Source organism: Hydra viridissima, unplaced genomic scaffold, assembly GCF_058129835.1.
Source record: "Hydra viridissima isolate aposymbiotic clone 2 unplaced genomic scaffold, HvirCarnegie_v1 scaffold_10, whole genome shotgun sequence".
Taxonomy (NCBI): domain Eukaryota; kingdom Metazoa; phylum Cnidaria; class Hydrozoa; order Anthoathecata; family Hydridae; genus Hydra; species Hydra viridissima.
In genome coordinates, this window is record NW_028324309.1 from 2,800,765 (window position 1) to 2,816,945 (window position 16,181).

At 30.5% G+C, this 16,181-nt stretch overlaps 1 protein-coding gene across 1 annotated transcript; it reads right to left on the reverse strand.

Moving 5' to 3' along the window:
* Window positions 1-10,939: 10,939 nt before the first annotated feature.
* LOC145193390 (b(0,+)-type amino acid transporter 1-like) lies at window positions 10,940-15,386 on the reverse strand. The gene is made up of 8 exons (XM_090099369.1): window positions 14,657-15,386; window positions 13,989-14,114; window positions 13,631-13,899; window positions 13,405-13,508; window positions 13,174-13,270; window positions 12,711-12,866; window positions 11,396-11,573; window positions 10,940-11,213 (listed from the first exon to the last, which is right to left on the reverse strand). Exons 1-8 carry the CDS (start codon window positions 15,159-15,161, stop codon window positions 11,113-11,115), a joined length of 1,536 nt encoding a protein of 511 aa, XP_089955495.1. The 5' UTR covers window positions 15,162-15,386; the 3' UTR covers window positions 10,940-11,112.
* Between the last annotated feature and the right edge of the window lie 795 nt (window positions 15,387-16,181).

The window sequence follows — 16,181 nt, forward strand, 5'->3', positions numbered from 1 at the left end:
TGCATAGGAAAAAATATTGAGTGTTTCTCCAGGAAATCAAAGAATGCTAGTTCAATTATAACATGATGCTGCTGCCTGATTGACCCAGTTGAAGGAGTGATACTCCGAGTGCCATCAATTGTTTCAAATATTTTTGAATGTAGACCTTTAAACCAACCATAGCTGCAGCGTTATCGCATGAATGTGTTTCATCGATTTTATACCACTCTTTAAAAAATGATTTCAGCGCAAAAATTATCTCACGCTTGGCTTTTTAAATTCGAAATTAGGATTCCGGTACGGGTTAACTTTAGCGTCGTAAACCTTGAAAAAAATAAAAATAAATAAATACACCACAAGTATCATCCTAAGATTAATATTTAAAATTGATAAAAGAAAAAAATAGATGTTTAATGGAGGATTTATTCACAGTGGTTTGCATAAATATAGTCTGTTAACTTTTAGTATAATTTTTTTATGTTTTTTAAAAATTTAAAGCAAGAAAAAAAAGTTAACAATTTAAATTATTTTAAATAGCAAAAATATAGAGTCAGGGTGCATTTTAGTATTTTGTATGCGCATCACGAACTTTCACACATGCACGAACACGTCTAGGCATAGATTCAACTAGTCTGATACATAACTCTCTTGGAAATTCTTTCCAAAGCTTTTCCAAGACCTGCTATAATTATGCAACACTGGTTATGCTCTCTTTGACCAATCTCTTGTCTATCCAAGCCCAAGTGTTCTCAATGAGATTGAGATCTGGAGAACGAGCTAGCCAAGGCATGACCGTAATGTTTTCCGGATCAAGCCAGGGTGGCTTTAAAATAACCGAGATCGCAGTGTGAGCCGTAGCGCAATCGTGCTGAAAAATCTATTGTTGTCGTTTTCCATAAAAATCTCTGGCTGTTGGTAAATACTTATTTGCGAGGGTTTTTTTGTAGTTGTACTGGTTAATTCTGCCGTTATAAACGTTATATAACCCTGTTCCTTTATTGGAGAAGCATTCCCATATTCCGACTGATCCTCCTCCGCCTTGTATCCATGTTACACAAAAACGCTCTTTGAACTTTTTACCAGCCAGCCTCTTGATGATTAATCTTGACTTGCAATTTATCACCTCAAAACTGGATTCGTCGCTGAAAATGACTTTGGCCCAGTCTTCTACAGACCAGTGAAGTCTTTCTTTACACCACACTTTTTAGGCGGCTTCGTGATAAGGTCATTGCGATCTTCTTGAAGTCCTGCCCTTATAATATTATAAATCTTAATGTAAATAATATTATACGGCAAATAAATATACTAATAAATAATCTGAGACACGAAAAAGTGGTTTTCGAGCAGTGACATAGCAATCTTAGCCTTTCTTATTTAGGCGTCTTCGTACAGCCCATCTACTAATATTAACGTTACCAGGTGTATTTTTGAACCCTTCACCAAGCTCACGGTAAGAAGTTTTAGGGTCTTGTCTAACCTTTCAATAGAGATAACTTTGGTCTCTTGAAGTTAACTTTAGAGGCCTACCAAGCCTTGGTAACTCTTTGACATCATTATGTAGCTCGTGGTTTTTAAACGTTGTTTGTACACATTTAAGCGAAAGATTGCACATTCAAGCTATTTCTCGTTGGCTTTTTTTTTTTCTTATCTTTTAGCAGACCTACAATTTGGCATCGTACGTTGTCTGAAACAGCTTTTTCGCCCATTTTTGTCTTTTTACTCTACCAAATAATTACCAATACGAATAACTCAAGATATAAAAATGATAACTTAATTTTATTTTCACAAGAACGTTTATATAGTTCGAAAGAAATCAACTACCAAGTTTTAGACTATTCGGATAATATTTCGTTGAGATATTTCAACTTAAGTCGTTAAATAATTCGCGCACCGCGCAGCCATTCAAGCCTTTCAAGCTTTATTTTTGTTTTCTTATTCTCTCTCTTTTTATAACATATTGAAGACCGCATTGAAAAACCGTATCTCACATATGGAACAGCATTTTTTTTTTATTGTTAACTACGTATATTATTTGTACACGCGGGCCATTAATGTTGTTGCGGAGTGACTCGCCGGTGGGTAATTGCTACAACGGCCACCCCTTTGATCCGCGCCTGCTAACGCCACTTTTACTAAAGGCTAGTTTTGAGTTTTTTTACAGCAATTTATTTATAGCGACAAAAAAAAAAAAAAAAAAAATTTACTTTATATTTCTTTTCTTTTAAGTACTGGCAATTTGGTTCGTAAAATCCGCAAATAGTCAATCCAACTTATTTTGCTGATTAAAACAGTCCGATCGTTAAATATTTTACAAATCCGAAAATCCGAAAACTAATTAACGAACTACTAGCGAGTTTTATTTTTTGGCGGATTCTCTTTATTTAGGAAAAATTTTAAATTACTTTTAAATAGTTTATTTTCGGAAACTGTTTGCATCAAATACAACTTTAGAAGAACCTTTCAATTCAACAAGAACTCTTTGAACTTCAAAGGTTGAGATGTTGGTATATATGAAAGCAAACACTAAGCAACTCACCAAAGTTAAAGACGTCGTGTGGCCAGGAAATGAATTTGGGAAAAGATTAACTTTCAGTGTGATCTTGACTTTCTTAACTTAATTTCTTAACATGAAAATCATTTCGTTTCATTGTATATTTGAATAGTATAAATAAATAAAAATGAATCTTATTTCAAAAGCATTCCTTATTCTGAATCCATATCAATCCGCAAAAATAATATTTCGTTCGGATTCCAATTCGAAAAAAATTTTTCGGACTGCAATCTGATCTGAAAGTATCGGATCGGATTGCAGTTCGAAAATTTTTAGATAGATAATTCATAGATAGTAGCATAGATAGTTCGGCGCACAATCTGAAATCCGATAAACAGTAACAGATCGGCGGTCTTTCTTTCCGTTAAATCATTTAAGCAACATTCTTTCGTAATTAAATAACCATTATAAGTAATTGATTTTCCTTCACATAATTTTCCATAACCATGGACCTATAAGAGATGGACAACCTATTGTTTTACATCAAAGAGGCCGCAGAAATTAGCGAGCAATGCGAGTTTCCGACAAACTCTAATTTTTCACCCGTCAACAAAAAAATTTATTAAAATGGCTGCCCACAGTTTTAAAACAGAAACTCTGATCACGTGGTATTAGTTTAAACTTTTATAGCATTTGTTTAATAAGACTGTTCAGAATAAGATAACTACTTTATGGGTTGACAAATTACTAAACAAATTACACCAAGGTAAAGGAAACTAGTTGTCGGCACGAACAGATTTTCAATTTTCCAAGATAAACATTTGTAAATTTGGGAAATTTTTTCGAGTAAACAAAGTTCCGTAAATAATAAAATAGACCTGTAAGGACAATTTTAAAATGACTAAAAAAAGGTATAGCGAAATATAAAAAAGCTTAAATAAAACTTTTTGTTTCATTTAACTCCTTGGTCCTTCATTCACCAACATTAATTTTGTGTATTTTTTCCGATATGTCGCCATTTTTTGCCTTGGCTACTCTATAAGCTCCATAATATATATTCCACTATGCATTATTTTTTAGTAGGTCTATTTTCTAATGGGCTTTTTTATAATTCATTTGATAATTCAAAACCTTCTAAAAAGTTATTGAAATTTATAATTATCTTGCAAAATGCGGCCAGATATTTCATGTTTTCGTTTTTCATATTTCATATATTATTTCATATATTATTTGTCATAAAAGGCACATAATAACCCATTTGTTTTTGTCAAACAAAAATTAGTTTATATGTAGCTGGTAAATCAAGTAATGTTAAAATTAAATACTTAGTTATTCTTACGGTTTGCCATAAATTGGCTTTGCTAAATTCTTTGACAAATTATTCTTTTCTTTATTGTATTTACATTCATTTTATGTATAAATTATTTATCCTTAACTGTATATATTTCTGTTGTTAAACATAAAAATAGAAAATTCTATAATATTCATAAACTAGAAGTCTACAGCAATATAATAGATGGAGTAGTTCCCTGGACATGAAACCAATATGCTCTAGTTAGCTACAAAACTAGTTGATATTTTGTATTATTTACTATATCTCTAGTTATACATGTACTAAAGTAGTTAAGTGATCTCAATTTCTATACTATTATCAGCGTTATTTCTAAAAGTATTAAGAATATCTAGCTATATAAAATTAAGCTTAAAACATGATTCTCTTGCTGTTATCTTGAAAAACTAAAAGGAAGTTGATGTGACTGGTTAGACGAATTTTCTTTCGGAAAAAACTTTCGACGAATCCGACAGAATTTAATATAGTTTAATTTCTATTGTTTAAAACAAAAGATTTGTAATAATGCGCAACGAGCATGGTTCGCAAAAAAAAAATAGGTTGCACGTCCATCTCACTGATCTCTATAATAACTGGATAGCGCATCTCTAATATCAAAACTGACGCCAAAATCGCCATATTGGAAAGCCCCAGAACGCAGAAATTTGATATGTGTATTTAAAGCGATAAGTCGAAAAACAGAACTTTAAGCTCACGGGATTTAAATTTTCTGGGCTTTCCAAAATGGAGATTTTGGCGTTCAAAAATTAGAAGTTTCGCTCGGAGTTGCGCTATCCAGTTATTATAGAGATCAGTGGTCCATCTCTTATAGGTCCATGCCATAACACAGTTTTATTTTAAACAGCCATTTTGATTTACATTCGCTCGTGATTAATTATTAAACTCGTATTACGCTCCTATCAGTTCAGATACTAGATTATTATTACTATCGGATTATAAAGTTTGTTAATTTAGCTAGAATGTCAAACTTGCAATCAAAACGTAGACTTAGAACTGTTAATTTAAATTTTTAAATAAACTTTTTTGAAAAATTATCGGAAATTCCATCTAACAACAATAAGGAGAACCAACATCAAATTTTAATCGATATTCGCAATACTATTACTGAGAAATTCACTAAGGTTATTCAATCGGAGAAATTTCCTTGCTTATTGAAAAAGATGATGAACTACAGCAGGACGCAGAATCATTCACAAAATTTACACTCTTATGTAAGAACGAGCTATCAATTATTAACAGGCATATAAAAAAACACGATCCCAAGATCGCTTTCTTAAGTTTAACAAGAAATTCTAAAAATAAAACAACAAAACTACCTGTGTAAAAGCTAGAACCATTTGATGGCCAGAAAGCTGGGTAACATTTATAGGGAACTTTAATTGTGCAATATATTTTAATGATGATTTATCTGACATCCAAAAAATGGCATACTTACGCAACTTTCTTCAGGGACCTGCCCTGCCTCTATAACTGGACTTGCCTTGACAAACGAAAATTACAAGACTGCATTAGAACTACTTTAATGAAGATGTGACAATAAGCAAGCTCTTATATCGTCACATATGCATAAACTCTTGTCATTAGAGAGAATGCATAATATTTGTAAAATAGAAAAGATAAGACAAATTTTTGACAGCTTAGAAATACAAATAAAAAGTTTCGAGAATTTAGCACCTAGATATCGCTATATGTACGTACCTCTCCTTATCCCAGAAAAGAAATGAGAAGAACTAACTTTAATTGTCAACCGTCAGTTTAGTAACAATCACAAATGGGATATTAAATCAGTTGTTGATCTTCTAAAGACTGAATTACGTGCGCGAGAACAAGCATCAAATAACTCATTTGATAAATCAGACAGGTTTGTAACTGCAGAAACATTTCACACTAGTGCAATTAATAGAGAATCAAATCGCATTCATTCATCTAATGCATTTAGCAGGATATCACATAAGTACAATTCATATCCAAACAATGTAGGTCGAGTTTCCTATTTTGAGAGGAACAATCCAAGAGATTTCCAAAAACTAAATAAATGTTTATTTTGTGACCAGCCACATAAATCACAATACTATCGATTAGTTTCAAATATTCAATCAAGAAAGAAAGTTATCAGTGATAAAAAACTTTGCTTCAAATGCTTAGGAAGTACAAGCATAAGTAAGCAGTGTTTATCTCAAATAAAATGCTTTAAAAGTGGAAGTCATCATCATGTTGCTTAATTTAACAATACACAGAATTCTAACCAGTAAAATCAATCTCATCATTATCAATCTTAAGAACAATTAACTTCAGCTGTAGAAACTACATCTGAAGGTCAACAATCTGTTTTGCTGAAAACTGCATCAACTCAAGCCTTCGACAATAATGGCAATTTAAACGATTGCAGAATACTTTTCAACAAATTCTCTCACTTAAGTTATATATCACCCGAGTTACATTCAAAGTTAAAAGTCAAAAAGTCATTTGGTACAAATGAAATAAGTATAAAGACATTTAGTAACAATAATACAACAGAAATTTTAGAAAAAATTGAGATACGAATATCTTCTTGTCTACTTGGTCGAACAGTACGAATAGTTTTCTGCGTAAAAGACATGTGTTCTCCTTTTAACGGACAATATATTAAGTTTGCTAGTAAAAAGTATAGACACTTACATAATCTTAAGTTAGTAGACAGTAGTTTGAGAAATGGTAGTATGAAAGTAGATGTTCTGATTGGAGTTGACTTTTGTTGGTCATTTGTCGAAAATACAATCATTAGAGGCTACCAAAATGATCCCACTGCTTTAAAATGTAAACTAGGTTTTTTAATAAGTGGTCCTATTTTTGTTAAAAAGGTATTTGAAAATAGTGAGTCAGGTAGTTTTGTTAATACTGCACATCTCATGCTGATAGAATCATCTCTTTCTCCAGAGTCTTTAATGAAAAAATCCATGGCGTCAGTTTGGGGGATTGGGGACTTCGACGATTCCAATTAGTGATAGGTTTCGCCTCACAATTAAATACAATGGTACCCAAAAGCAATACAGTATTAGGCTACCATTTAAAGTAGATCACCACCCAATTTGTGCTGGGTGGTGATCTACTTTAATTTTTATACAAACAGGAAAAGTGCAGAAGTAGATCAGGTCGCATGACAAGCAAATTCGAGCAGCAGATGTTAGGTACGTTAGTAATCGAAAAGCAATTATTATCGAACGACCTATAAACAAGCTGTATTTGCTGGAAGCCTCAGATAGAACACTGGACGAAAGGAAAATTTCAAGTAAAATTTTTGCGATGAAGATGACATTGAACTTTAAGAAAATAATGTTGGGCGGGGAACGTTGCGCGCAATAGCACAGTCTTTCAAGCCTTTCACGCTTCATTTTTATTATGTAAGAAACGAGCATTTTTGTTTTCTTTTTCTCTCTCTTTTTATAAAGAATGAAGACAGTTCTTAACACGTTTTCTTATAAGTAAAAATATAAATTTCAATATATCGCTTTTAAATAATACGACATTAATTTTTACCTGACCATTATTCTTTTTAGAATAATGGTTTCATGATAAAGTTGTATTAAACAATTTTATATTAACCAAGCCAATAAAGTTTATCATATTTGCATCATGAATTTTGAATCATTATAAAGATAAGTCATTTTGAACTTTGATAGATAATTTAGTTAACTTTACTATTTTTTTTATATTTTTGCAACTTTTATAATATACAAAAGACTTTTGACGTTTACTGATGTGTCACGCATAAAATTAACTATTATATCACACACTTAAGAATTTAATCCTAAGTTGACCGTCGGCACTTTAAAGTACTGGATAAAATTTATGCGTTTTTGCCCACCTAGTGATTTGATAAAAAAATAAATAAATAAAAATATAAAGTTATTTGCTTTCGTGTTTAATACAGAAATCTTAAAAGTTTTCAATCAAAAAATTGTAAATTTTAGATAAAATCACCGTTGAACATTAGAAGCTCTTTTAGGCATGTATGAAAACTCATTGTGATACAATTTAAATACTTATTTGAGATTAATTTAAGTAAAAACAAAAGTTATACGATGAAATAAGCACTACCTATTATTTGTTAATGTGCCAAGTTATGTTAATTATGTTAATGTGCATAGTTAATGTCAGTGTTAATTGTGCATAGAATGCACTATATGAAAACATAAGTAGAGCTTATTTTTAAAAATCATAATAAATTTACTGTTTGACCTCATTGTACTCGAGGAAACAATTTTTTTTATTAATGCAACATAAGTAACACTTAAACAAAGAACACTGAGAATATGGTTTTGATTTTATACCATTCGGATATGTGCCTTTTCTTTTTGTAAGAGTTGTGGAAACGTTGATTCTTTGATGAAAACCAACCCTAGTGAAATTTAACATCTGAACTGAAGGAGCGTTATGTTAATATGTGAATTTACAAATGTAATTTTAATTAGCTCCTAAAAGAGTCTATGCCACCACTTTTTGGATCTTCGGTCTAGGCCGTAAGACTCTTTGAGGCAATCAGTTAAGTCAGCACTTCCCATATATTTATTGCAGTCGCACGCACTTTGGGGACACTTTTTATTCTTTTTGTTACCTTGTTTATCTTTTTGCAGCACTTCAGTTTCCTCACTTCCATGGTAGTTTGATCCAAATTGCACTATTTTAGTCTTTTTACTACTTGAAAATAGAAATACCCAAATGTGAAATACGATAACCAAGTTCATTCCTCTTCAATGATTTGCTATCTGCTAGAGTTGGTAATCCCCTTCTTCTACTTCTTATTGGACCACAAGTCTTCCCAAATTTTAGTTTTTCAAGCAACCTCAGCAAAGTAAACAATTATCAAAAAGTAATATCTTATTTGCATTTCACTCAATGACAAAACAATTATTTCTACTCAACCAAATTTAAAAAACTTCTCAATTTCCTTGATAAATTATAAGTTTTATAATGCAACTCTTTTGATTCGCCACACACCATAGCCAATATCCTCTCTTGATCGTTTTCATCGGGTTGTGCTGTTTTATCGAACCTCTACCTTTAAATTTTATGATTGATTCAGCAATGCTGAATTCTCTTGTACCATTACATACTTTGGAAATCGTTTCATTTAAGTAGTTAACCAAAGTGAAAATTTAAAAAAATATTATTTCTATTCTTTTTTGGAATTATGGTATTGTCAACAACGTGTAAATTTGACAATATTTGATCAAATCATTTTCTGGGGATTGCTTCAGAATCAGAGGATACTCTTACGGTCAGTCGACCAGTCAGTAAACCAGTAGTATCACCAGCTAGCAAGTAAATGATATCCTATTAGAAAATCAGTTCCAATAAAACTGAGTTCTTTTTTTTTCTGGTTCTTTCCTTTCAAGATTTCTTCCTTTCTAAATGGCATAATATTTTGATTGATAAGTAATATCATCAAAGATTTTTATAAAAGTATCTGATGGCATATTACAATTACCAAAAATATATTCCAAGCATATTCCAACTTATGCATTCTAGCATTTAAAGTAATTTGGAATATTAGTCTGCTCTTCTCTCTTCTTCCACTGCCGAGCAAACTCAATTAAATTTTCAGCCTCTTCAATTTATAACACTAATTCTTCCTGTGAAAGCAATCGATCTGGATTGCTTACAAAAGTTTTTTTAAAGTTATTTCCATCATCTTCACCTTCATCATCAGTTTCAATATCTTAGGATTAACATAACATTAACATAACATTAACATAACATTAACATAACATAACATAACATAACATAACATAACATAACATAACATAACATAACATAACATAACATAACATAACATAACATAACATAACATAACATAACATAACATTAACCCTTAGGGGTGGGAGTTAAGGTTACTTTTAGTCTAAAATTAACCGACTAACTTTTTAGTTTAACTAAATTTAGTCTACTAACATTTTAGCGTAACTAAAATTAGTCGACTAACTTTTTAGTGTAACTAAATTTAGTCGACTGAAACAAGATTTAGTGCTAAAAAAACTGAATAAACTATGGCATTAAATTATATGAACATGATATGAATTATGACAAATAAATCAATATAAAGATATTCATCAATATTTATTGTTTTTAAGAAATTTAAAATACTTAATATAATTTGTGACAATTAGGTAATAAAAATGTTTTGTTTGTACCTAGTATTGCTCCAAAATTTTTTTTATTGAATTAAATAAAAATTGGTTTGTTAGCAGAACAACTTCGTCAAAAACAGTTGATATTTTATACCGAGGCTAGAAATAGATGCCCCGCAAATAAAAATTGTAATTTACAGCAATTTGTATTTAAAAACATAGCGCTCAAATCACTTCACAAATAACGCATAACATGATTTTAAAAAGGTATTTTTTATTTTTTAAAAAAGTAGCGACGTTAGGGTAGGACCTGGTTGGGCGATGGCCCAGGGCGCCGAATATAAAGGGGCGAAATTTAGCCTTTTTTTGTATGGGGTTCAATTGAGCAAGGGGCGCCGTAGAAATCTCGCCCAGGGCGCTGGTAGTGCTAAAACCGGCACTGGTGACAGTAACAATATTTTTTTCGTAAATTAAAAATTTAGTCGACTAAATTTAGTTAGACTAAAAAGTTAGTTGACTAATATTAGTTACGCTACAATGTCAGTCGACTATCTTTAGCTATACTAAAAATGTAGTCGATTGATTTTAGTTAGACTAAACATTTAAAATATCAGTCGACTAAATTTAGTTTGACTGAAATGTTAGTCGACTAAATTTAGCCACGTTTTTTTTAGTCAAGTTAGTTACAATTTTTAGCAGAAACAACAGTTGCAAAAGGGGTTAAAGCTTTTATCAATCTTTAAATCAAAACATCCAGAAATTTTTTGTTTAGGTAACGTTTTAAATTTTTTTATTTTTAGTTTTTAGTGATAGCAGAATGACGTAAGACAACTCTTAAACTGCTTTTTAAAAGATCGTATAGAGATATCAACTTAAGCTTGATCTTGAATGATGCCCCTTACCTTAAAGCATTGCAGATTTTAAAACAGCTATAAACGATCTCGAGTAAGATGTTTAAAAGCCATCTTAAATATGACGCTTTACTTAACAACATCAACAACTCTAAGATTCGATTTTTTCGAATACTTTTTGTGAAAACTTGCTTCAAAAAATCTATACATATATATACAAAAGAAGTGTATGCTTCTTTTTTAAAAGTGCAACTTGGTTTTGTTTTGAAATATGCTTGGATTGAATTTGGATCAATTTATCATGCTAACTCTGATCACGACTGATCTACGCCATCAAATCACTGTTACCGCTGTATTTTTTTGTTCTTCGAACTCATCGGCAATGTACGGTAAATAAAGATTTGCTAATATTTGAACTTTATTTGTGAATTTATCTATAATAAAAAGAAAAAAGCAACTTTTGTTAATCAGCTCGTTAAATTTTTATGAATAATTTTTAAAACAGACAAATTTTATTTAGAAATGCAGGTGTTGCTTCTTTTACTTACATAAATATTTAACATAATAAAAGCAATATTAGCAGATTTGGATTTAGCAATTAAAACAATATAGTTACCGAACAAGTTCATGATTGCTTGTGGCACAATCTGATATTTAACAAATGCAAAATAGACAGGTACCCCAGATAAAACAACCAGGAGACAATATGTTGACTCCTTAGGATTTTCATAATATGGTGCAGCCACAAGGTATACAGAACACAGTAACACTATAACTGGAACGCCAATGAAAATCTATTACCAAGATAAAACGCAAAGAATAAATCACACTTATATAGATTTGTATATAATAGACATGACTAGACTAATCAACTTCAATAGCTGAATTTGATTACTAATTTGACCAGAAAGTTTTTCTGAAAACAAACTTATTTAATATTAATAAAACAAAGAGTAAAATTTTATAAATCATAGCCAAGCTTGTGGATTTCTCTTACTTCCCAATATATCAGAAAGTTTTTCAAACAAAAACCATTCTTTAAACTTTTTTAAATGTTTACTTTCAATACTAATATATTATATTACATTATAATATATATATATATATATATATATATATATATATATATATATATATATATATATATATATATATATATATATATATATATATATATATATATATATATACATATACATATACATATGTGTGTGTGTATATATATATATAATGTTATATATAATATATTATGTATAATATATATACAATATACTAAATATAATTTGAAATGCATCACAGCTCATATTAAAAAATCTAACTTTTTTAATCCAAGATAACTCTTAAGGAAAGTTCCTGGAATCAGCTTTAAGTCAAAAACCTTAACAGTGGGAGCTCAGGCTATAAAAATTAAATCTTTGAAGTTTAACATTTTGCCCAATTCAAGCCTAATTATGCCTGATCAGAATATATCATATTAGAAGTAATCTTTTATGATTACTTCTGAAATGACGTAACAAGCAAATACTGCAATTTGAAGTTTATCTTGAATGTTTGTTGAACCATCCAATTTTAGACTAAAAGCTACACAGGTTTTTAGAATATTTAGCATGAATTTAAGATATACATTATTCAGTTTGGTATGTAACCTCTGAAGTAAAGAATTTTTTTAAATCTAATATAGAAAGAAAACTTTAAAAATTTCACTTTACAAACTCTCTATTAGTATAAGGACATTTTGTGCTTGCAATATTCTTTCATAAGAAAACTTGCTTTTATTGAAATATCTGATTTTGAGAAAATCTGCTATAATTTAACATTACTTAACAACTTCAATGTTGTGTTGAACAAGAAGATTTCCTTATAGAGATGTTGTAAACAACAAATAGATAATAAAAGTTGATGAGAAAACAAGACAACTTAATTTTACTTACCTTAAATGGTCTTTTTGCATCAGGCTTCTTGAGTCTCATCCAAAAAAGTGAGATAATTGTCAATCCATAAAACATCCATGCAGCAAAGTTGAAATAGTTTATTAGAGTATTAAAACTGGAGGACTCTGGGATTATCCATAACCAAGCCAATACACACTGAGCAAGATAAACATAAGGAAAAAGTGCAACAAGCATTAGTTTTACCATTAATGATAAGTATTTTTCAAAACTTTAATTTGATAAACATAATTTAATTATCTTAACTGCAAAGAAAAAAAAAACTTATAAAAAAGATTCTATATTGGAGATATAGCTATTTCTCCAAACAGATCCTTTTTCTTCTTTTTCTTTTTCTTTTTCTCCATATAAAACTATTTGATATTCTTAGTCTCAAGTTGCAGAAAAATCAAAATAAATAAAAATGCAATCTGATCCATGTGTTAAAGGTCCAGACTATACTTACTGTAAATATAAGCGCTGGTATGGGTGTTTGTTGGTTATAATGAACCATAGCTAATAATTTTGGTAAATGTCTTTCTCTAGCAGCAACAAAAGCTAATCTAAATTAAAGAACGTTTTTAACAAAAAAATTTTTAAAAGATGGAAACTTACCTTGTGCTGATATTTAAAATTATACATATTTTTGAAGCATTATAAAGGTTTGTACTTTCTGCACAATAAATAAGATGCCTACCTTCCACTGGTAAAAGCTGTGCCATTAGCAGATCCAAATGTTGAAAAAGCAACAAAAATGGGAATAAGAAATGCATAGTTCCCATATACTCTGTTTGCCAATGTCTACAAAATTGTAAGATAAACAATTGTAAGATAAACAAACTTTATTTCCTCATACATTCTAATATTAAAAAAAACAATGCAAAGCCAAAACTTAAAATATATTTAGGTGAATAAAAACATACAACAGCTACAGCATCAGAAGTTGCAATTTCTGCTGATGTCAATACAGTAAGATAAGCTATATTTATTAGCACATAGCATGCAGTAACTAATGGAATTCCAATAATTATTGCTAGTGGGAGATCACGAATAGGATTTTTTAACTCCTCTGTTACAAAGTTAAGATTATTCCAACCATCATATGCCCATAAACCTCCATAGAATGCATAGCCTAATTTTGAAGCACTTATGGTTGTTACATTAAAGGCATTTTGAAACTCACTATTGAATCCTAGAATTTAATATAAACATTCATTTACATTGTTTTTATTATTTTTAAACTTTAAAATTAAAAACTTCATCAAATTGAACAAATTATACCTTGACCCAATCTTACAAGACCAGTAATGACAAGAATGGTTATTGCAAGTAACTTTGCACCAGTAAAGAGAACTTGAATGTTTGTTGCCCATTTAACACTTATGCAATTTACAAATACAATTACACCTGAAAAATGATTTATCAAAAGTTATTTAGCTCATATTGATAAAAACTTTACAGCTTGTACCCTTTTATGCTTTACTCTGGGCATGTTAATAAAAAAAAAATCATTTTAAATCTGACTTAATTTAAAACAACTCAGAATTAATTACGGAGTTATTTTGCATGACCGGACAGATATGAATATTACATCTTTTTCATTTTTCAACTTGTTAATATTAATTCCTTGTTCTCATTATTTCAGTGACACCCCGCTCCTCAAAATTTTTTGACCCTTTGGCTCCGTTAAAATCTGGGTTTTCTTAGGGACATATTAACCGTAGGCTCCTTTAAACGCTACAAATTGAACGTTTAATTTTTTCACCTGAGTAATTCGTAACACCTAAGCACTTTATGCGTGCCTGAATAAACCTTTACCAAAGCGCCTTACAGATGATGAAATGTATAAACAGAAAAGTTAAAAGTAAATTTAAAAAATCATTTTAATTTTAGATGAGCAAAAAGTTTAACACTTTGGAAAAAATAAACGGCAATAAAATTAACCCCACCTAAAAAAAATGCGGCAAGAATTTTTGAAACGATGTTCTTTTCCTCGGGATTGCAGCCGTAAGCAAAAAATGGTTCAACCATGTAGTTTCCACTTGCTAACAAAATTGCGGCCAAAGATGTTGGCCTTAGAAACAAAGTTGATGCATAAGAAAAGATGAAAGCTGCTAACTCTCCGTAGGCTTCCAAGTAATAGCTATATTCTCCACCTGATAGTGGTATCATCGTCCCCAGCTCTACATAGCATAAAGATATCATCGCAACGAGAACACCTGAAGCACTCCAGACTATTAATGCAATACCAGTGCTTTCTGAGTTTATGAACACTGCACTTGTAGAGGCAAATATGCCACTTCCGATCATTGTGCCAACAATTAAAGATATACAACCCAGAAGACCTACCTGTCTCTTTAGCTTTGGTTTATACTCATACAACGATTCACGTGAGATAGCTTCGTTTTCATCGCATAAAGAATTGGGTAAAGGTAAATCGGTTGTCGAAGTCATGGTTTAGTTGCATAAAACAAACGAACTTTAAAAATGGTCTTCACACATGACTCTTTGCTAAAGGTTTTTACGCTATGCTTTTCTTTTAGTTTTTTTTACATATCTTAGAATTAGAAGGCAAAGCCAGAGCTAGTAATGACAACACTGAAAAAGTTTTCTCTTTTAAAACACAGCTTTTTCAATTAATTCCGTATTAACAGGAGCAAAATTGTTTTTTTAAGTCTCAAGTTTACTTTTTATCAGTTCGTATTAAGTTACATTTTAATTCAAGGCTTTTCTCAAAAAAAAAGCAAACAACATTTCAAAAAGGGATTAATTATTGACATGATAATTTTCTTGCTTATTTTTTTTAAACGTAAAAAAATTTTTGCATTTATTTTTTTGATATGAAACTTCTATTCGTGTTAAGTTTTATCGGATTAAAGTTAAAGGCAAATCGAAGTTTGCATCGAATTTAAGTTTTCATTGGGGTAACATTGAAAAATTCTCTCCTTTTTTACTTAGATTTCTAACTTCTAAATAAAGAGTTTGAGTCCAAAACTTGAGACAGTAGCAACCTTTGATAACTTTAAAACGGTTCTATCGATTTCACTGAATATGTTTTTAAAAAACTTATTAGTGTCAATTGCGTTTAGTTACGTTCACATATTAAGAAATATTTTTGAAATAATGTGCGCGAACTATTTGTGCATAATTTTCTTAAAAATGAAATCCTAACTCTTGAGTTTGCCGCGTTATTTCCCAATACTCGGAGACTGAATCTGTCAAATTAAAGGTTGCATAACTTAAGATGATGAAATTTATTTGAAAGGCTGATTTTGAACCAAAACCAGAACAAGAGGTTTACTCCAGACGTGGTCAAAAGTCTATAAACTCTGAGTTTACTAGTGAACTAGCGTAAGTTAAAGTAAATTATAAAGATAAATTCGCCAAGAAGCAACTCATCTTAAAAGCAACTCATCTTATGATCATGTTGCCGCCGAACTCCAGCAATGGGAACGGATACATCAAGTAGTGAAT